The 23,035-nt window shown below is 51.6% G+C and overlaps 1 protein-coding gene across 3 annotated transcripts in view; it reads left to right on the forward strand.

The window, feature by feature from the left end:
- Nucleotides 1–23,035, forward strand: part of FLI1 (Fli-1 proto-oncogene, ETS transcription factor) — a 116,960-nt gene that overhangs the window by 66,396 nt on the left and 27,529 nt on the right. For all 3 annotated transcript variants that reach the window (XM_045192760.3, XM_045192761.3, XM_024557308.4), the window contains 3 exons: nt 7,608–7,762; nt 12,261–12,464; nt 20,558–20,623. In XM_045192760.3, coding sequence (XP_045048695.1) covers nt 7,608–7,762; nt 12,261–12,464; nt 20,558–20,623 — 425 coding nt within the window. The remainder of the gene's footprint in view (nt 1–7,607; nt 7,763–12,260; nt 12,465–20,557; nt 20,624–23,035) is intronic.

A 23,035-nucleotide genomic window follows, 5' to 3' on the forward strand; every position in this document is an offset into this window, starting at 1 on the left:
TAGAAAGTCCAGATAAAAATGTCCACTAGGCGCTGGAAACTAAAGCTCAGATAATATTGTGGGGCCGGAATTTAGGTTTAGGCCTCATCTCTAATGCGTTTGAACTGTGAAGTGTATGCGGTCCCCAAGGAAATAAGTGTAGAGAGAGAAGGGAGTGCGCATGCAGCCCGGAGGGAGCCCTTCTCCTGAGAGCCCCTGGTCTCCCACCTACCTGTGGGAGCACCCAGGCCCACCGCATCTCAACCCCACTGACCAGAAGCAGTCCCTGGGGTCCCAGCCACCTTCCCAACTCTAGGATTTCAGAAAGGCTCAGAGGCTCGGGCCGAAAGCCCTGTAAATGAGTGCCTCTCCACAGAGATAACACAGATATCGAGTTCCTCATATTGTAGGGAGGATACAGCTTGTCAAACATTTTTCCTACTATCTTATCATTTGCTCCCTACCACTCTCCGGTGAGGTAGATACTGGAATTACATACTGACATGTGAAGGCAAATTGGGCTTCGAGGAGGTAAATGACTTGTCCAAGGATTTAGAGGAGGCAAAGCTGGCCACGGGGCCCAGGCGTCCTGACCCAACTCCTGGCCAGTGGGCCACCTCCCTGCCCTCCCCCGTCTGCTGTGAGTTGTGCTTTTGCGGTCACCTTCGCAGCTCTGCCAGTACTCACCCTGGCAGCACGGGGGCTCCTCAGCAAAGCCTCCCACCTGGCCTGGCCTCCATGGCTCCTGAAGCCTGGGAATCCAGATGCCGCCCCTGGAGAGTGTTGGGTCTCTTGGGTCCTGAATCCATCCACCACCCACCACCACCGCCCACCTCAGGCAGAGCCAGCTGGACCTCTCCTTCTAGACTGCCCCAGCAGCACCCTGTTCTCCCCATGTCCTCTTGCCTTCCTGAAGTCTGTTCTTCAGACCACAGCCAGAGTCATCCCCGGAAATGATTTAACTGTCTTGCTCAAAATCCTTTACTGGCTTATGACAAAGGCCAAAGTCACCCCACCACCCCTCGGACACCCTCTTTTCCACCTTGCTCCCCATTTCGCTCCTTCCCTCCACACCCCTGCCTCAGAGTCTCTTCTTTTGTGTTCCTTCTTTCTGGAACATTCCTACTTCATCTTGTCTTAGGACTCTCTCCCTCACTTATTTTGGGTCTCAGCCTGAATGTCACCTTCTCAGAGGCCTTCCCTGACCACCCGATCTAAAACATCACCTGTCACATTAGCCTGCCTTGATTCTTAGCTCTTCCTGACTCTTAACACATCCCTCATTAAATGTAGGCGGGGCTTTTTTTTTTTCTGAGCACATGATAAGTGTTCAATAAATAGTTGGTAAGTGAACAAGTGAATGAATGTGTGGTTAACCACAAGTGAAGGCTCACAAGCGAAGATGCTTATTCCAAGTCATGCAAGGCATTAGCGTAGAAGCCGACAGGACGGAGACCAAGGTCAGCCTTGGTCCCTGCCTCAGACAGAGCCTGTGTGTGCACTCAGCCACTCAGCCTAGGCGACCCAACTGCTCAAGGAAGCCTCAAGCGCTCCAAGACACTAATCCTGGGCAAAGAGGGTCCCCGAGGAAATCAGTTTTCAGAACCCACCTGCCAACTCATTCCTGGCTCTGGTCACACCAGGAGCCAGCTGCAGGAGAGCCCTCTGAACTCCCCAGAGGGCAGATACCTAGCTCTGGTTGCACAAAGCAGCCCTTGATTTTGATTGGCCTATCTTGACCCAGACCATCAGCAGGTGACAAAGTAGCCTCAGAAAGACTGATGTACTCTCACCCCCCTCTGGAGAAACAAAGGAGACACAGTAGGCTCTCAGAGCCAAGCAGGTTCGGTGCAGCCATCCCCAGCACCTCATAAATATCCTCTAAGTGCTCACGTGTAAGCTGGACTGGTGGGCCGAGGGAAGCAAGGGTTTTCAGAAAAATGTCTTTGCTGAGGGTGGAACTGTGTCGGATCCCATCATTTGATCAAGGGAAAAGAAATAACGTGATCGAATAGACGCCAGGCTACTGAAATCGCTCACCCTCCACACTGTAGCTTCTTCTATCCCCCGAGTACTATTGGTAATGGTACTTTTAATGCAAAAGGTCATTTCTCACTTTAGATGAGAAAAGCAAAGCCGAGGATACAATTTGGGAACTCTCGGCTTGTGGACTGGATTTGGGCTGTCCCTACAGTGGCCACGAGCCAAGTGGTGCTTTTGAGCCCTTGCAGTGTGGCTAATTCAAGAGCGATGCGTGCCCTGCATGTATAATACTCACTGTGTTCAGGTTTAGGCAACTTAGTATGGGAGAAATAGTGAAGTAGTTCATTAGTTATCTTTTATATTTGGTTATGTTGAGATAATCTTTTGGCTGTATTGAGTTAGCATATTTTAATATATTATTAAAATTTACTCCACCTATTTTTAAAAAAATTTTAAACACGTGGCTAGTAGAAAATGTAGACCTGTATGGGTGGCTCGCATTCTACTTCACGTGGACAGTGTTGAGCTACAGTTTGCTGGCAGTAACGTGGCAGTAACGTGGCAGTAACGTGGCAGTAACGTTACTTCTGAGTGACTTCCTCGGACTTACGGAGCCCCCGTTGGTACTTCTGTCTCTGGAGGAGGTATTCTGCTGCCTAAAGCTACAGTGCCCTTCTTCCTTCTTATCCAAGCTGCAAGTCCTTTGAACAAAAGTCCAGTGGAGAGACCGAGGTCTGAGAAGCCAGAGAAAGTCTAGCTTGCCCACGCTGTGGGAGGTTTGCTCTCTTACTCCATCTCTTCCTGTTGTGGTTGAGTCTCTTAGAGTGCGTTGTTCGTGAAACAGCATGGCCCATAGGTTCTGTGCTAGATGTAGACTTCAGCAATTCGATCCAAACTGTGGTCTGCAAATAACTCAGCTGCATCCTGTCTCAGCCACGGAGCTTGGAGAAAACATCCCCAAAGGAAAAAATAATACCAATTTATGGAGAGCAAATGCAAGGACTCGCTTGCCTTGTGTGCCGGGCGTACAGGACCAGAGTCCAGTGTTACTCTGCCCTGACGCTCCCCAGACTGCCCCCTCAGGACCCGGATGCCCTTGTTAGACACTTTCCCTCTCAACTCCAGGAAGACCGGCCTCACACACCTGTAACTCCTGCCTCTCTGAAGGGGTATGTGAGGGCTTCCTAAGGCTCTGAACCTCGCAGGAGGAGTCATGCCACACGTGACCTGATGGGAAGCCATCCACATGAGCCTCTACTGGGTACGGAGATTGTAATACCTATTGGGCCGGGTGATGGCTTTATCGTGGGCAATTTCCTCTCTTTTCTTGAAATTTGCTTCTTTTCAAAACAAAAAGAAATCAGACACATACATCTATGCATGGATCCTACAGAAACTAAATCCTAATTTTTGTACCATGCACACACATGACGTGGAAGACACAAATGACACGTCCTAAAGCAGGCGTGTGGCTTGGGTACAGCCCCAAGCCTGCGCATGGTCTGCATGAGTGTCGGGTCTCCGTTGACGGTGAGCCTGGGCTGCAGACAGTGGACCTGGGTGAGCAAAGTTGACCTGAGTTCAGTGGGAAGGCAAAGAATGTGTTTGTTTCATCCACAGGGGTATTCTTCTGGAGCAGCCTTTGAAAGCTCCCTTTCTTCAAATACTGAAGACTTTTCGCCTTGTTTTAAATGGCTATATGGTTTGCAAGGCACTTTTGGAAACCAGTACCAGTCTTTGTAAGCCATGTTCATCGCACACACAAACACGGGACTAGAGGAGTAGGGAGCTTGCGTCCAGTGGTGAAATAAAGGACCAGGCTGCGAGGTTCACGCCTCCTCTGCTGCAGCCTCCCGGCCATGGCTCTCTAAGTGGTGGCCGAGATGGACATGCTCTGAGTTAGCCTCTCGGAGCCACCACCTCCTCTCTGCTCTATTGTGGCAGCCCCAGACCCTCTTGTCACCTGTCCCAGTGCCATCAGCTGCCCATGGGCCCCAACTGCATGCTCGCTGGAAGTGCAGGTTTCAATACAAATTAGCGGTAGGGGAGCCGAGCTGAATGGCCCACACCCTCCCCGTCCCTCTGTGCTCCCCTCTCTTCCCTCTTGTTTTCATCAGGCTCTTCAAAGGCGCCAGCTGCCTCATTAGAGAGCTGCCTTTATGCTGGGCTTCACCTGGACTCCCCCCACCTCTTAGCAGTAGCAGCAGAGCCCAATGGCCACACGAGAGGCAGGTGCTGTGGAGGAGGCAGAGTGGCCGAGAGCTTGGGAGTGGAGGGGCATGTGGCAGGCCATCGATGAAGGCACAGCTCCCCCTCCTTCTCTCCCTGAGCCGTCGGGGCAGGGCCAGCCTGACCAAGTGCCACGGCCCAGGGTGGGGACCAGGCTGCTCCCAGAGAGCACCTCTGTGCAGAGCCTCGCTGAGGGGTCCAGGATTGAAGACAGGGTTCATTCCAAACAAGGAGCTCCCCAACAGATCGCCTTGCCCAGCTGGGGAGCAGGTGCACACACAGGGGCGGAAGGAAGGAAAGCGGAGGAAAGAGAAATATGAGTTTCTGTGGGATAGGAAACGAGGAGGCTTCAACCACCGTGTGGCTCCCAGTGGTTACCCCAACAAGAGAGGCCCGGTCTTGACCATGGTTCTGACCCTGGCCTCCAGGAGCTGGCGCCCCTGCCTCCTCGGTGCCCACCTCCCCAGGAGGCACCTCTCTCCCCGTGGTGCTCACAGCTCCTCTTCCTACTAGGTGACATAACCGGACAGCTTTCATCAAATGCTCCCCTTTTTTCAAATGTATTTTTCTCTGCTCCTGGCACCAGGGACTGGCCCTGCCATGGGTGCCGAAAGGATTAGTGCATTTCAGTGATTTCTGAGGTTCTGACTTTTCACCTCTGCATGGCAAGGGGTCAGTTTGGGGCTCAGAAATCCCCAGAGGCCTGGCTGATGTGGAAAAGAATTTTTCAAAGCATCTCCCCAATGTTCCTAAAGGGGAGTGCAGCCCACAGAGGGGCACCTCTTCTGTCAGTAGGCCCCTAAGATAGGCAGTGCTCTGCGGGCTGAAAGGCATCCCTCCCCTGCCCGTGGCCCTGGTGCTCCAGTGGCTTCCTCCAGGGGAAGTGTGTGCTCTGGCAACCCCACCCTCTGCCACGGAGTTCCCAGCCAATGAACATGTTGCTCTTTTAGCTGAAAGCCAACATAATCCTCCCACTTCGGCTGCACTTGAGTTGCTTCACAATGGACAAGTATGCTGAGAAAGGCTGCCAGACCCTGGTGGCTCTGTGTGTGTGCATGTGTGCACATGTGCACATATGCACTGGGGCACATATGAATGTGTGTGCATGTGCAGGCAGGCATGCATGTGCACTTGTATGGGTGGGTGTGCATGCGTGTGCACGTGTGCATGTATGCACCGGGGTACATGTGAATATGTGTGTACGTGTACAGGCTTGCATGGGTGTGCACTTTGTGTGGGTGGGCGTGAGTGTGTGTGCACGCACACATCAGGGTTTGTGTGTGTTGGTGTGTGTGCGTGTGTGTTGGACTGCGTGTGAGCGTGCATGTGTGTGCATTGGAGTGTGTGTGCTCACACATGCATGTTGGTGCGCATGTGTGCACGTACACCGTTTGTGGTTGGCCATGAGGAGGGGATCCCAGTGAGCTCGGCCACAGCCCAGCTCAGACCCCGGACCAGGGTCTTTCAGGGACGGCTTCATCTCAAGCCAAGTCCTTCAACAGCAGAAGCCAAAGGCCAGCCCCTGGTGAAAAGCCCCGATGAGCTACTGCCTCCCTCGCACTGCCACGGGGACGTTAAACCTTCAACAGTCCGGGGCTCTGACGGCTGGTTCTTGGTTCTCTGCCTGGAAAAACAGTAGGCGAATAGTAAAACCTTAAATTCTAACATGTGTAAGTTATACATCTTATTTTCATTTTCAGCCCATGTTCCCCTCTGTAAGACATCAGGAAAAAATTACCGTCTGACTTCTAATATCTCAGTGGAGCATTTATCTCCCAGCTATGATAAGTGATCTTCAGTATTTTTTTTCCTTTCAGATTAAGAAACAAATTCATTTAATTTTCTTTATTGAGTGTGCTCAGGCCTCCCCGCCCGCCGAGCTCCCCACCCCCGCAGGGCTGTTACACCCTTCTTCTGCCTTAGTGGCTGCTCTCGCTGCATGTGGAGCTACTGCCACCATGTTGCGAGAGGGCTGGGACCCCATCTGGCACCACCCTACTGCTGAGACCTCGTGATGGTCAGTCCTGACCACAGCCGAGTAGGGAAGGCAGCAGCCAGGCCTTTGGAGAGCCCGGAGAGGTCGTGTGGCCCAGGGCTGGGCGGCTGTAATGTGCACCGTATCTGAACTCCTTGTTCTGGGGCTGGGTTTGGAGAGAACAGGCTGGTGTCTCCTGAGGGGCCAGGACTGATGCTTCCTGCTCCAAGAACCCACAGCTGCAGCCTCTCCTTGGCCTTCTGGACGCCTCCTATGGCCCTGCTTCTGCTGAGTGGCTGAGTGGAGGTGAAGGCAGGGTAGGAGGGCGCTTCCTCTGGGCACGCTTTGAGGAGCTGGGGGTTTGGGGTATGTCCTGCCCACCTGCTCTGGGGACCAGGTATCAGCTCAGATCTCCAGATGGCTGCTTGTTGCTGAGCTGAAGCCAGTAAGCCGGCTCTCTGCACCCTATTGCAAAATCCCAGGTGCTAACTGGGCTACGTATGTGCTTTGAGACCAGGTTGGGTGATTTTGCTCTGTCCCTTGTGCACCTCGATACACTTCCCCTGTGAGCTTGGTGGCCAGGGCTGCAAAAGGCCACGGGGGCCACAGCCTCTCCATTGGGTTGAAGTTCTTGGATTCTCTTCCTCCTTCACACAGCAACCAGCTCTTCTGCATGTGTGTTTTGACAGGAAAGCTGAGCCCTAAAAACCCGCGTCCTGCTTTCCTCTGTGCTAGCTGTGCGACCCTGGCCCAGGCACCTCACCTCTCAGTTTCCTTAACTGTAAAAAAGAAGCCGTTAGCCCTTGCCACACCTATCTCGGAGGGTTATTGGGAAGTTCACATAGAACGGTGTATAAAAATCATATTATGCAATAGAAATTCACTCAGGAAACATCTACCGTTCATCTCCTAATCAAGGTTCTGTATAGACCTGGCTGTAATCTACTTCGAGGTTACAGAAAAGTAGTGTCACCATCTCAGGAAACTCCCTCGCCCAGCGAGGGGATGGGGCACCTGCCAAGCTAAGAGTCCCACAGCATGACAGTCCTAGAAACAGCACAGAAGCACTGGGGGTGCGGGACCGGTGCAAAGGCCCCAAGCATGTACACTGCCTGGCAGCCAGGCGAAAGTGTCCGCTGCAGATGGGTGGGAGCTGTAGTTCCGTCCTGAGAAGTCCAGACTCCAGTCAGGGGGCAGCAGGAGCTGCCAGGCACTTTTAAGTTCCGGGATGATAAGATCAGGCTGGGATTTGAAGGCACCTCTGGCCGCAGCGTGGAGAACAGAAATAAAGCTGCCTCAGCAGCATCCGCCTGCTCACCCTGACTCCAGGCCGAGCTGGGAGAGGGCTCCTGTTGATTGAGCGATGGGCTAGGGTGAACTCTTGTGCGGTGCGGATGCAGTGGCAGTGACAGCTTCCTCCCTTTGTCTCCTCTCCATCTAGGGAGTCTCCAGTGGACTGCAGTGTTAGCAAATGCGGCAAGCTGGTCGGTGGGGGCGAGTCCAACGCCATGAACTACAACAGCTACATGGACGAGAAGAACGGCCCCCCTCCTCCCAACATGACCACCAACGAGAGGAGGGTCATCGTCCCCGCAGGTAACCTTGGGAACCCAGCTGCTGGCTAGCATGCATGCCCTCACCCTACTGGGCAAGTAGTCAAAGGGCAGGTCTCTCCTAGTGGCATCTGAACGTTGGCCCAGTACCCTGCTCTCCGTGGAAATGCTGACTTGGAAAAGTTGCACTTCTTGCCTTTCTCCCTAGCTGCCGTCCAGGACAGTTTCCCAAATGTCACCAGAATCCTGACATGCAGATTCCAGAAGCCCGCCCTCAGGCAGGCCACACCCACAGGCTCTAGGTCCACGCCAGGTCCCAGGGGATGCGGCCTGCAGAACGAGCAGAGGCCAGGCAGCCTGAATGCAGCAGCAGCCTGGGGAGGCCCTAGACGTGCCCACCCTCGCCTTTCAGGAGCAGGATGGCTGCCGAGGTCTGTCCTGCCCCCTAGTAGACATGTGCCTCCTGGCATCTGCAGGGGGCCACCTTTCCAAAATTATAGCCAGCTCTCTCAGTTTCAGAATAGAAATAACTATATTTAACAAATGGAGCTCCTTAACATGTGTGCAGCACGTTATATCATTAGGTAAAAATAGCCTATTTTTCCTAAGTATTGGTGCTGTTGGTTACAGAGAATAAAATCATTGTTCAAGCCTTGGGGTATTGGCTGGACACTCGGTCTCGGCTAGACCAGAGGGCCCAGCCGTCTGGTCCAGAAGGGAGTTTGAAAATTGAAACGTGTAGAGTTGGTGCCAGGTGGAAGGAGCTGGAATGTCCAAGCCTTAAGCAAAGTGAATTACAGGGCAGAGATTAAAACTCATTTCACCAAAATAACTTTACCAAAAAGGCAAAGCCCCTTCCATTTGGAAAAGTATAAGTGCAGTTGTGTCTGAGATAATTCAGAGGCATTTGCTTCTCGGCCTAGAAGGAGTGGCTTTGTGTGCTCCCCTCCTCTCTGGCCCTTTGTATTTCTCTTCCATGGGAAGCTGTGTCTCACCATCTCCTGGGACTGTGGCTACACCCATGTATGTGTTCTGGGCCAAGTTCAAGGTGGCAGGGGACCAGTGAGGCAGGAGCAGGGTGGGCTAATGGGAATGTTTCTGTGCCTATAGGACTTGGAAACTGTTCGTGAAGCATTTTTAGTTTCCTTCTTCCACAAGCGTGTGGGCTCGCAAAGGCAGAGAAAGAATAGCGCCCATTCGCTGGTCACCCTCCAGGTGTCAGGCACTGCGTAAACCGTTCCATCCACATTACGTGACCGGTATCACTTAATGCTGACCCTCCTCCAGGACCCCAGCTAGGAATGTTTAGCTCCGGTGCATGTGTAAGGTCCAAGAGCACTGTGTCTTTCCCCTTCACGTCAAGAGAAGGCAGATGATGAAACTGCACCAAAGTGGACAGGGTGGGAACCTGGCCAGACTCCCCAAAGCCAAGCCAAGCCAAGCCAAGCCTCACCAGGCCGTCGGCATGCGATATTGAACTCCCTGGCCTGCCAAACAGTGGCCAGCATGGGAAAGAGACCTTGAGGACTGAAGGGTTAAGAGGTCAGAGGTTGTCTTTTTTTTTTTTTAATCCTCACCCAAGGATATATTTCTTGCTTTCGAAGAGAGATGGAGAGAGAGAAACACATTGATATGAGAGAGAAACATCGTTGGTTGCCTCCTGTATGTGCCCGGACTGGGAATTGGACCCACAACTTTTGGGTGCATGGGATGATGTTCCAACCAACTGAGCCACCCAGCCAGGGCCAGAGATTGTCTTAACCCAATGTTTACATCATCTCACGTCTGTAGACACTTTTGGGAGGGGACGGGAAAGGGGGGCAAAGATGGCCAGGCTGCTTGGTGGCCCTTCAACTCTAAATCAGTGTTGAAATATTTTCAACAATAATATCAAAATGTCCGTCTTCCGTGGGCCAAGGTCACCATGGCAGTAATAATGAAAATGGTGCAAATTAATACCCAGGGGGGGTTTAAGCTCTTTATCTAATGAATTCACTAGGTGTGGGTTCACTCCCCTATTTTACTTCAGGCTTAGTCCTTAAGCATGATCCTCGGACATTCTGGCTTCCTCCAGGTCAGCCTCCTGGACATGAGGGAAAGTTTCATCTGGGCCAGTCCGCACAGATCAAGGCAGTAAGGCATTGGTGGAGAGACCGATTGAATTTAGGGGGGGATTTTAAGACAAGTCTATATGAGGACCCTAGCTAACCACCAGGCCCAAGTTCAGGTAGGAAGAAACTAGGACTAAATCATCCAGGAAATACATTTGGAAGAATTTAGTGTGATCCAAAGTGAAAGATTTGTAATTCATTGTTCTGTGAAGGGAGAGAAATAATATTGTGCTAGAGCTCAAAGCAAGAGAGGAAATAATAAACTAAATTAACTGCATGGTGTAAAATCAAATCAAAGGCCTTGGATGTTAAACAGGAGCAATTAGGACAAGCAAAGGAGATCAGACGAAATAATATGCTGCATAATCCAACCACCCAGCTTCTCCATTTTTCTTTGCAATTCTGAAATGGTGCAAAATTATTTCCAGTTACCAATGGTCCATGCCTAATTGCTTGACTCATACAGTGAAGCTATAAGAAGAGCTCTGTGTTTTGCTTAGCTGCAGAGAAACTCACAGGCGAGTTCAGGTAGGACTGTGAGAGGAACAGAGAAGAGGCTTTGGGGTAGGGGGACCAACCCCCTCAACTAAATGAAGTCCTGGGAAGGCCTGGACTGGAACCCCGGCTCAGACTGGGACTTAAGGTTGAGTTAGGGACTTAACCCTTCAGGGCTCTACTTCCCATCTGTGAAATGAAGAGACAAGCCACTTTGTAGGGTTTTCTTGATAAGTGAAAAGTAGGAGCAGCTGGCACACAGTAGGCACCCCAAATCTGGGGTTGCCAGGAGCTGGATTGTGGTATGACAGTCAGCATCAGCCTGTGACCTGCACCCCAGATTTTCCTCTCCTCACTCTCCTCTTTCACCAGCCTGTCCACTCCACGCATGGGGCGCTGCTAGGCACTTGCCAAGTAGACGCAGCCACCTCCCCACCAATTCTCACATGTCATAACCAAGGAGAAGCAGAAAGCCCCTGCCAGCCCAGGGCAACCAGCGGAAGCTCTGAGTAAAAGCACAGGAGAGTCACCTCTGCAGGCAAGCCGCAGGGGGCGAGAGAAAATAAAAACAAAACCTTGTTTTTCCCCTCTGCCACCCCTGATCATTCAAACTAGGTTTCCATTTTTGCCCAGAGCCTTCACGAAGTCTTAGCAGGAGAGGGTGACATGGTTGAGAGGTAGCGCAGACATTCCCACCAAATACACCTGCTGATAAAAGGGAGCCAGTAGAAGCTGCAGCGGACAGCTGACCTACAATCCTGTCTCCTCTCCTCCTCCAGCAAGCCTTCCGTGACTCCACATGTACACTATTCTCCTCCACTTCTCACTGCTTCAGCTACCACCACAAAATCTGTTCCTTCATTATGTGCTTTCCTACCTGAGTTTTTCACGTGGCTGGGTCTTTCACGAGGCTGAGGGCCACATCCTTTTCTTCTATGATGAGCACACTTGAAGTGTTTATTGGATTCACTAATAATTGGTTAGCCAACGAGGGCGGTGGCTTCCAGACTGTGCAAAGTGATCAGCTATAAGGACCTCTACCTCCCACGGGACCTACTGGACTCCTCACTAGCACCCAAGATGCACCCATCCCCCTCACACACACACACCTGGCCATGATGGAGTCGTGAGGGTCTTATGTGGAAGTGGCCTTAGTCCTTATTCTTGATGTTCACTCAAGGGCTAAAGGTTTTCTCTCTGACACTATTTCTCATCTTTGGGGACTTACATATCAGAAAAACGTTTTGGGGATGATCTGGTAGAAACTTTCACACAGCTGTGTCCGAGGGGTGAAAATACAGGCTGGATTCACGTTAAGGGCTAACACCAGTGGGTTTCCCATCTGCGCAGATGGACTCGCAGGAAAAGTGTGTACAGATGTGTTCTCTCTGTTGCCATCTGAGGATCGTGTTCTTCCATGAAGTCATCAGCGCTCTCAAAATACAGATGGTTTCTCTTTCCAGAGACACTGGTCCCTGGATCTGTGGAACAGTGTTTATTTTCATTTTGATGCCACCATTTCTCAGGCAAAGGTTTCAATTGACTTCCCAAAGCTTTAAAGAGTGTGCTGTCAGGATGCGTAGTGAGGCATCTGAGAGCCTCGCCAGAGTGCTAAGTGGTTCAGGCAGCGCCAGATGCCAGGGACCCAGATGGGAGGGCTGGGAGGACCATCTGGGAGGGAACCCGTTTTCCCAGTGAGGGTGGTAGGAGAGGGAGAGAGGGGAGGAAGAGGGAGAGTGGGGCTGGGAAGGAGGGAAGGGAAGGGGAGAGGAAAGGGTGGGAAGAAAGAGAGAGAAGAGAGGAGAGAGAGGGGGTGGGGGAAGGATGGAGGAGGAAGACAGAGGCAAAGAGAGGCTTCCCAGCCTTTGTGAAGTGGAGGGAGCCGCCACCACACCCCACGCCCGCAGCCCTTGCTGACAGACTTCTCCCCTGCAGACCCCACGCTGTGGACGCAGGAGCACGTGCGGCAGTGGCTGGAGTGGGCGATCAAGGAGTACAGCTTGATGGAGATCGACACCGCCTTTTTCCAGAACATGGACGGCAAGGAACTGTGTAAAATGAACAAGGAGGACTTCCTCCGAGCCACCTCCCTCTACAACACAGAAGTGCTGTTGTCACACCTCAGTTACCTCAGGGAAAGTAAGTGCCCTGTCTGTTTCGGGCTGTGAAACGCCCCCGGGGGGTGTAGCCCACCTCCCCGGGGCTGGGAGAAAGCTCTGCCCTGATGCTCCCAGCGAAGATGGGGTGCCTACGGAGCCCATGCAGGGAAGGAAGTTGGGTCCCCTGCCGTCGGTGTATGTTGGGCAGATGCTGCAGGTCTGTCACGTTACCAAGGCCACATGGGCTCCTACTGACCCTGCAAGACGGCTGGCCCAGTCCCATGCTGTCATAGGAAAAACCATGAGGAGTGGAGGAAACACAGGGGACAGTGGCCCCGAGGGGACTGCCAGAGGCTGCCCATATCCCGCCTATGAGAAGCCCTGCCCAGAAACTACTTAGCCCCGTAATTATAAATACATGGATGCCCTCGCTGGTATTTTCCCGAGCAATGATTTAGGGTTCCTACAGTAAATCCAGATTCATGGACAGGATTTAGGGATTTGAAATTACACATAAAGTTCCTCTTATCCTTGGGATCATTCGGGCACCTCCCAACCCCACCTTTATGGCTGCCACCTACACCCCCATCTTAGCTAAACAAGGAGAGTAGCAGACGCTACAGGTCCGTTAGGATCTGTCCAAAGCCTTCCCCTGATGGTCAGGAGGAAAAGAGCTTTGGAACAGGAGAGTTTACGAAAGAAAGTATAGAGTCGTCCAAAGGATTTCCCCACTGTGAGCGTTCTGTAGCACCGACAATTTGATGTAAATGCCATTTGATATGAAACATACCCAGAGACAGGAGCAGAATTCTTTGAGGCCCGCTAACAATCTCGGCCTTAACTCTTCACCAGAAATCCAGGCCAGGTGGGCTACCAATGAGCCCACGTATGAAAGGACTGTTCTGTGGAAAGGTGGTACCGAGATCGGGGAGCTGAAGCTACAGGTAAACAGATGTGGACTCATCCAGTGAGGAAGCTTTCGAACCGTCAGCCCAGCCCCCCCAAGGCAGACTGACGGCCTCGGATTACACAGTATTTGCTGTCAGTGGCCAAGGCTGCTGGGAATCTTGAAGGCACTAAGCTTCGAGGGAAGGAATCTGATGATTTTAAAGCCCCTTCAAAGCCGAGATCCTTGGACAGTGCCTATGGGCTGCCTTTCGGGTCTCCTGGGCTCTGGCTTCGTTGGTTCTTCATTTGCTCGCCATTGTTCAGGGGTCTTCAACTTGTCACCCTTGCGATCGTCGGTCTTGTTCTGCAGCAGGGTACTGCGTGGCCTGGGGACAGTGCACACTGGCTTTAAAATGGAAAAATTTTAAAAATGTCTCAGAAGTTTCCACCGCTGCCTCCAGGCTCCTCAGTCACCTCGGTGGGGTGTCTGGCATCGGGGTGGGGGGCGTGGATGACGCAGTATATGTTAACACCACAGCCATGACCTCACGTCTGAGTCTTGCTGCCACGTGGGGTGAGCCCAAGAAACAACCATTTCAAAAAAAAAGGGGGCAATGTTCCACCCAGCTTTTTTCTGAGCTTTGGAGAATTAACATTTTCTAACAATCAGTATTTCTCAGTCTTTATGTGTTTATAGAACTTTTTAAATAGGATCTTTATGCAGAACCCTGCAATGATGCTTGTTAGGCAGGCCAGGGGTGGGAGTGGGCTTGAGGAGAGACCAGCAAAGCAAAAGCCCTGAGAGGGCCTGCCTTTCTGCTTCCCCTGGATCAGATGGGAGGAGGCCCAGGAGTCGCGGCCCCTTTTCTTCCTTTGTGGGAGAAGAGATGGACAGGAGCAGCCGGGGCCCAACAACTTTGGGGTCCATGATGGGTGCCCTTGTTGGGGAAATGGTCAAGCTCATCTGGACTTGACGTGGGGAAAGCCCATTCATGCCATGGAGTCCCCAGGCCCTGCTTTCCGGCAGGGCCGTAAACAGCCCGAGTCCCCTCTAGACCCTAAAGTGAGGCCAGGAATTTGGTGAGCTGGTCATGGGTGGCCATTGAAGAGGCTCTCCGCTGAGTGAGAGCCAAGGACAGAGCAGGTGATGAAGTGGGGGCCAGGGAGTGTGGTTTTTGGGGGGTACAGGTAGTAGGGCAAGGAGAAGTGTGGCTGGCTTCTTTTTTCCTTTTCTGGTTTTAAGAGTATTTGTGGACATTAAGGAAGATGTCCCAAACTAACGAAAGCAAATGAAGTTTGCAGAAAGGAACTTGTTAGTGGAACACATTCCCAGAGTTGAGAGGAGATGGAACAATGTACGTATGTGATACAGCGTTGAGTGAAACAGCTAAATAGAAAGTGGTCTGTGTGTTGATATAAAAACCACATCTGCCCACACAAGCAAAAATTAAAACGCCTGTATCGAGGTTCATAAAAACTCGCCCCAGCCCAGAATCGTCACAGTCTAGAGGCCCTTGGAGGAACCTCGACTTAAAACGACCTGCTATCCTGGAAAACAAGTTTGATTCATGCTTCTTTTTCACTGGTGTCTACCGTCAGGTCCCAGCCTCTGGGACTGCGGCTTTGGGCGGTGGTTGGCCTGCGAAACCGCGGCAAGAGGTCACGTGCCTGGTGGCCGTCTGCTGCCTGGATTGCCAGGAACTCCCTGGTGTCCACCAGCATGTCTTCAAATACTTTATTGTTTTTCCAGACTGGCTTCCAGCAGATGTTCTGTGCTGAGGCCGGGAGGCCGGCGCTTTGGGGAAAGAGGTCGGGCAGCTGAGTCGAGGCAGGAGGAAGGGACGGGGGTGCCTTGTGCTTTGTCACCTGTCCCATTGTTGAGGAGGGCATGGGGTTCAAACATTTCCACTTTGGCAGGAAACAGAAGGAAAAGAGCTGAGCTCCTCTACACGACAGAGGAAGTACAGTGGGCTAAGGGAAGTCCACGGGTCAGAGCTGGGGACCTCAGAACTGAACTGCACCTCAGAAGGCTCCTAATTGGATGTGCTTCCCCAAAGTGCCTGATCTTGCTGGACGTCAGCAGCAAAGAGGAAACCTTACAGGATGGGCAGTTCTGGCGTCACACGCTCACAGAACGTGCCTGCGTGTTTACTCTGATTGTCTCAGGGAAAGGTATACTTTAACTGTTAAGTAACACTTTTTAAAAAGTTTTTATTTATTTCTTTTTAGAGAGAGGGGAAGGGAAGGAAAAAGAAAGGGAGAGAAACAGCAATGTGTGGCTACTGCCTACGTGCCCCCCCCCCCCACACCACCGGGGACCTGGCCCGCCGCAACCCAGGCATGTGGCCTGAGTGGGAATCAAACTGGTGACCCTTTGGTTTGCAGGCCTGCTCTCAATCCACGGAGCCACACCAGCCAGGGCTAATAACAAATTTTCATTTTCCAGGGTGGAGAATAAATAGCAATGTCCCAAGCCCCTCTATCCCCTGCCTGGTACCCTGGCATGTTAGCATCAGTCCAGCCTTCCTGAGGGGGAGGAGTGCTGTTTCTTTAGATCCAGGCTTTTCAGCTGTCCCCGACAGAGTGGCTGTCCCCCGCACCGTCCCTCTGTAACGCTGCGCACACTTGAAATGGGAGGGCGACCATGTGGGCCGGAAGGGTGCACAGTTCTAAGGATCCTTCTGGAGCCTCCTGGGGACACTAGGGCTCAGGTGTGCATCTCCCCAGGTGTCCTTCACTTTACAAGGACAGCACGCCCCCTTGTGGACACCACACAGAGTATCTGTAATCCCCATTTTAAAGCTAAAGCAATCGAGGCGTGGAGCGCTTCAGAAACCGCCTCAAAGGCACACATGCAGCCAGTGGAGCGTGCCTGGACTCCACGACCCAGGCCTTGGATGCCCCAGGCTGAAGCCGGGCCCATCTCTGAGCTGAGATGGCCCAAAGAGCCAGAGCTAACCTGTGCGCACTTGTCCTCCGTCTCTGCTTCAGAATTAGCCTCACTCCCCTGGGCCTTCCATGTTGAGAGCCAGACCACTTTGCCCACAGGGTTCTCTGGTTTTATTTGTCCCAAGAGATAAACGCTTTCTGAAAACTTTCCTGTGGCCTCCTGGAATGAGGCAGATTAAGCCAAACCTATCACCACACTAGCCCTGTCCTTCCCTCTTCCCCGAGGCGCCCCACTCTGGACCCGACTGGCGGCCCCCCAGTATCTCACTCGGGCACAGCCCGTTTGGCAAGGCCTGTATTTACAGTCGTGGGCTGCGGGAAGTGAGATTGGGTGGGATCTCGCAGGGGGTGAGGGCTGCCCCCGCTGGCAGTTCAAACTCAGGGCCACTGGGGGGAGTTCGGGGTTTCTGGGAGCTCAGGAGGTCCTGGGCAGGGCAGCCATAGGCAGGAGAAAGAAAAAGAGCCCTTTTCATTTGACAAAAAGTCGGGTTCTGTGCGGGTAATGGGGTCTGGCCTGTGAAAACTGCTAAGAAACTGTGTTCTTAAATAGTGGCGGCACTGAAATATGTTGTGTGACAGGGAGGCCGCAGAGACGGTATCTATCTGGAGTCTCGTTTTTAATTTAAACTTAATGGAAAACACATTTGGCCTCTTGTGGCGCTCCCACCGGCAGCCTCAGACGGCCGGCCGGGCAAAGGTGATGGTCCAGGCCGTTAGGCTGGTGGAGCATTACCCCTTCCAGGCCCGGGTCTGACCTGGGAGAGAGAACAGAACCCCCGCAGACAAAAGGCCGGGTCTCCCTGGTCCCAGCAGTCAGCCAGGCCTTACCTCCCTCCTCCCTCCACCCTCCCCACCCAAGCCATTGACGCAGTGCAGGGAAGAGGGAGACCCAGAGTCAATTACGAGAGTGAGAATTCTCTGTGAGACAGAAGACAAAGGCTTTGGCACTGGGACACCCCTTGTCTGTCCTGCTCCAGGTGCCTTGGGTGAAGACCCCGTTAGGCGGGGGCAGTGCAGCGCTGAAGAAAGCCCTATTGTTGGGCTCTGCCCCACACCTGCAATGCTTTACTCCGCTCACTTCCATCTTTCAGCTCCCAAATACCACCTCCAGCACGGAGGTGTATTTTTCCTTATGTTTTCACATTGGGAAGGCCATTCCATTCTCAGCAGCTGGCCCTGCAGGCTATTCAGGACCCCAAATAGAAATACACATATGCCCGTGTATATATGTTTATGCTAGCACATAAACAAAGAAGAAAGTAAACAAACGTTTCCATTAAAGTGCAACAAACAGAGAAGCACAAAACTCATAAATACCCAACTCAAGGAATCATCACAAAGTGAATCCACCCACCCGTTTAAATACCCCCAGGTCAAGGGGTAGACTAGAAGCCTCCCTCCTCCGTTATCACCCTAGCCTCCTGAATGGTAGGGTGACAAGGGGCGATGGCTTGCAACACCATAGGTGAGTGTTGTCAGTTTCTGAGATTCGGCCTGCAGGCTGCAGGGTCTGCTGGACCCGAATGGGCCTCCTGCCTCCTGGGCTTTGTGGCTGTGTGATCCTGGGCAAAGTACTTGACTTCCCTGAAACAGGAATGCTGGATTTGCAGGGGTCACGTAAGGCTAAGTGAGAGGCAGACGGAAAGCGCCTGCCACAGGGAGCCGTCCACGAGTGTTGTCTTCCTCCTCCTCTCGACTCTGAGAAGGCAGCGCTGGGAAAGACCGGGAGCCCAGCGGCACATTGGCTTAGTGCAGAAGGAGCCTGAAAGCAGGAACAAGAAATCCAAAGCCAGAGAGAGGGGACCAGGCTCCTGGGAGGACCGTCTTGCAGCCAAGCACGTTCCCTTAAGTACAGGGTGCACCCTGCCACCCTGGGGAGCGAGAGGAACTTAATGAGGAGCAGAAGACAGAAGGGAATGTTGGTCCCTCGGGAGGGAGGTCGGAAGCCCGTGACCAGCCCCTCCCCAGGGAAGGCAGCCTCTCCTTCTAGGAGTGAAACTTGAACCAAGAACAGGCTTCGGGGCAAAATCCTTTTCCTAGGTTACCATGAAATACGTATTTCACGAGAGCTTTGCAGAGGTCAGACGACCCTTTCTCTTGGCTTTCTGGGAGTTTCCTGTGGAATTCACGTGTGCCCGGAGAAGAACTTTCACCACGGGGGAAATTTAATAAATGTGGTTTATCTAAGCTTTGTGCTCTTAGCTAAATCTGCCCTAATGACTCAGGCAGTTCGCTCCTCTGAGACCATCATTTTTCTTTATTTGCTCCAGCCGTGAGGTTTTCGCCTGAGGGAGAGAATGTCGGGGACAGAGAGGCAGACATTCTTGGTCTTACTCCTGAGACTTTTTTCTATTCCCTTGGAACGTTCGGTTCCATTTCTTAACCTTCCTCCTGTCGTGGAGCATTATTTCTTATTGCAGGAGAACCCATTCGTAACTCTGATTCCGGAGCACAAGACTAATGTTCAGCAAGCTCTCTTCTAATGGGCTTATTGTATGCAATGGTGGGAGAAGGGATGTAAAAATGATGATAATAGCTAGCATTTATTGAACACTTATTATGAGCCACGGTCTTGCTGAGCAATTTATATGTTATCTTATGCTGTCCTCACAACGCCACGTTCAGTGTGATAATTTGCCTGTTTTATGTACATGAGGAGCCTATAGCTTAGCAGACTAGGCAAATCGATGGATGTCACAAGGCTACCTAGGAAGTGGCGAATCTAATTCTAAACTCTGATTTGCATAACAACTACATTAAGATGAGGGTGTCCCAGCCTCACTTGGTCCTTAGTATTTGTGAGAATGGACCAACCAAACGCATCTGGTTCCTGGATGGCACGTGCCGTGACTGTCTCATTTCTAAAACGGTACCTGCGTGTCCATACTTTGGCATCTAGTGGGCTCGGTACCATCACACCCCTCCCACTCCTCCTTTTCTTCCGGAACTATTTCAGAGCTAGCAACAAGTTGCTCGGGCCAGACGGCAGAGGTTCTATGCAGTTAGATGGTTTTTATAACTTTCTCTCCCTCCACGTCTGGCTGGGCGGGGCACACTTTTGCTGGGAGGCAACCAAACGCCCACAGCTGGGTGAGGCCGCAGCTCCACTCCCGCCTCCCTTCCTTGCCTGGAGACTAAAAATAGGAGTGTCTGCCAGCCCGTTCTCTGTGCCAAGCCCTGGCACCGGCGTCGGCCCACTCGCCCACAGTGAGCAGGGAAAGGGATTGCTCTCAGAGACGTGTTCAGTCTGCGACACCCATGTGGAGCTCGTCGCATCCTTGGTCAAAGCAGGTCCCGGCCCAGGTCGCGATAGCACGTTAGAGGTTCCCCAGGAGAATCGGAGAAAAGAAAAGCCTACAAAATAAAACTCCTGAATTTGCCTGAATCTGAGGAATAAGACTAGTTTTGGGAAAGAGGGGAGAATGCTTTTTATACAACAACAACAAAAAAAACTTATAATGCTTTTAAAATGCCTGCACTGCTGCCTGATACAGACGAGGCTCGCATCACAGTTTAATTTTAAAAGATTGTACACTATATCAGAAGTCAAGGATGACAGACAATTCGATGGGTTGTGCCTCACGTTCAGCTGCCTTCTCTTAGACATATGCGAAAGGGGGCAAAGTGACTGTCGAGATGACAGCCACCCCCACCCCACTCCACCACAGCACCAGCCACCTGTCAGAGGACCTGCCCGTGAGCCCGGAGGCTGTCACAGCAGGAAGGACTGTCTGTCCTCCCCTCCAGGGCCTGGAAGACTGCAAGCTGCAGGCCGGCTCTGGCCAGCTCTGGCCCCTGTACAAAACCGAACTAAACCAAAACAGAGACGAATGACGCAGGGACTGTATCTCAGGCCTGCAAGGCCGGATACCTGTACTCTCTGGGCTTCAAGTCGGCCGGCCGCTGCTGCAGGTGAACCTGATCATTGAGCGGATGGAGAGATCAAGGTCTAGACCTAGAGAGCTGCTTACAGAGTGTTAGTTGTAGAACCAGGAGAGGCCCTGGGGTGCTAACTCCCATCACGGCGGGGACCCGAGGACCATACGTGGATGCTGGGGAGCTTGCGGGTGTCCCACCCACTGACATTCTATGCTACCTACTCTGGCCTTAACTCCAGGAAGCTATCACAGTCCTCAGAATGGATTATGTTAACTTTCTCTTTCTCTCAGCGAGTCATCTGTCCCTCTTCCCCTCTCCCTGTCTCTTCCCCTCCCACCCCACCCCCCTCGCTGCACCTCCTACTCTTCCTCTGAGGAGCTTGTCCTGGTTATAACCCGCTTTTGCTTTGCCTTTCAGGTTCACTGTTGGCCTATAACACAACCTCCCACACAGACCAATCCCCACGACTGAGTGTCAAAGAAGGTAAGTCTGTTCTGCTGTGCATTTAGAATTTTGCTCAGTACCAGGCATGGTACCGTTCTGTGCTGTTAACGTGGGTGTGGGGCGGCTCCCGCCTGTGCACCAACCCTCTCGTTCCATGTACACAGTGTTTTCGGGCATCCAAGACAAGACGCCAACGCTTATCCAGCTCATGCCGCTGGTTGAAAAAAAAAATCAAGGTTTTGAAACATCTTGCATAGTAGTAGAAGCAGAAAGATATGATTGGAAGTTGTTACTCCATGAGAGAAAATGTGTTGGTCTTAGAATGAAATGGATATCACTCCCTGTCAAAGCTGAAAATTGTGTTTTTCTCTGCTGAAGATAATGAAATAAAGATTTTTAGGGATTCTTGCAACGCTACATTTCCAACAAAATTTAAACAACTTTTAGCAATTCCAGAGTGGTGATTTGAGGATTTGGTCTAGTTGGTTTGGTTCGGCTGAGAGAGAAAGAAAACTGTCTCAGTGAACACTTTTGCCAGTGACAATTTTAGCAAACATCACGGTAGCATTTTTCAGCATCTTTATTTATGAAACAATACTGTAAAGGTTTATTGCTCCACATACCGTGTTAGAGGGCAGGCATTTAAACAAGTGAATGGAATGGCAAAAGGAAGAAAAAATGTGAATGAGAAAAATCTACCCAAGGGAAAAGGAGTGTTCCTTGGAGGGGGGAATAGAAGTATGGCAAGCTTCCTCTCTGCCTCGGGTCTCTCTCCTTCACTACCTTTTCTTTAACGCACACCTGTCGTGATACAGAATGAAGGCGGAAGTTTTTAGTATTGGCTGCCTTTCGAGTAGCACAGCATAAACTTTCAGAGAATGTCAGACCCTTCTAATGGAAGAAATTTTAAGACCATGTGATTCAAAATCTTCATATGCGCCCTGGCCAGGTGGCTCCATTGGCTGGAGCGCCGTCCCACACACCGAAAGTCCGCCGGTTTGATTCACAATCAGGAGGGTGGGTTCAGTCCCCGGTCAGGGCGTGTTCGGGAGGCAGCAGATCAACATTTCTCTCTCCTTCTCCCCTTGTCCCTCCTTCCTCTCTCTCTCTCCAACATCAATAAATATATCCTTGGGTAAGGATTAAAACAAAAAATCCCTCATGGATTATGGAGAAAACAGAGACCCAAACAACCTGGGTGTCTTGGCCAAGGTCACACCTTTGATCGCACAGGACTTTGTGTTTCCTGTTAATAATTTATAATCAAATGATGACAAACGAATTTAGTGGAGAAAATCTACAATGTGATGAATCAGATTGTAAACTTTTGTGGTTTTCATTTGCTTCCTACTCCCTTACCCCACCCTGGGCCAGTCCTATTTATGCTACTGTTTTCCTTTCCAAATCAAGTTTATTGAATTTTTCCATGCAAACTAAATTATGTTGACTCATTCTACAGTCCAAGCCACATTTTACTTGATGGCCTATTTAACATCAGGTTGCAAGAGTCTGTAAGAGAGAAAATGCATTGGAGTAAGACACTCGATTGGCTGTCAGGGCACTTTTGGCTTCCTTTGGGGAAATCGCTTCACCCCCTGAGCCCTAGTGTCCTATCAAATGAAGGGGCTGAGCTGAATCCCTTCGAGTCAAGCCCAGACTCGAGTCTGGGCTTCTAGAGCAATGATTTGGGAGCCACAGAGTGAGGGCTCTGCCTTCATTCAGAGCCACTTTGCTTCGGTCTGGTTCAATTATGGAACTTCATTTCATCCAGGTAGGAGCCCACTTCTTGGATGGGAAAGGGAGAGGCAGGAAGAAGGGCCTGGTGGGAAAAGGAAGAAGGGAAAGGAAGGAGGGAGGGAGAGAGGAAGGAAGGAAAAGGAAGAAAAGAAGGAAGGGAGGGAGGGAGGGAGGGAAGGGTAAGATCCTTGAATGTTCCTCCAGCTCCACAGGCTGAGGCTGGCTGGCAATGTCAGTATTAACTCATGAGACTCTGGGGCAGAGCCAGTGAGAGAATTTTTAATATTGGGTTTAACATAGAGATTTCAGTTTAGAAGCTAGTTTGTCCAAGTTGAACTGTATTAATAACCTACACATATTACTCCTCCAGGGGTCTTAGCTTTCAGCCCTCTCCTCTACCTGCCATGTTGCATTTCCTTCCCTTGGAGCTTTTGTGCACAGCGAGGCCATTTGTGAGGCCACCGGGCTCATTCAGGCATCGCGGGAGCAGCTCGCTGTAGCCGGGTAGCAACCCTCTTCTGAAATGAATTAACGGTAGTATCCAGGCAAACGCCTGCTGCCAGGATCTCATTCAGGTGGTGCCGGGCATTTATCTCCCAACATTGGTCCTGGCCTCCGGAGACGATTAAGGCTGCGCTTTGCAGGTGCATCTTTTGTCCCCAGTAACGCTTTCCACTCGAGCTGTCTCGCTGCTCCGTTGCCTCCCCCTTGTGA

Source organism: Desmodus rotundus, chromosome 7 (genome assembly GCF_022682495.2).
Source record: "Desmodus rotundus isolate HL8 chromosome 7, HLdesRot8A.1, whole genome shotgun sequence".
Lineage (NCBI taxonomy): Eukaryota > Metazoa > Chordata > Mammalia > Chiroptera > Phyllostomidae > Desmodus > Desmodus rotundus.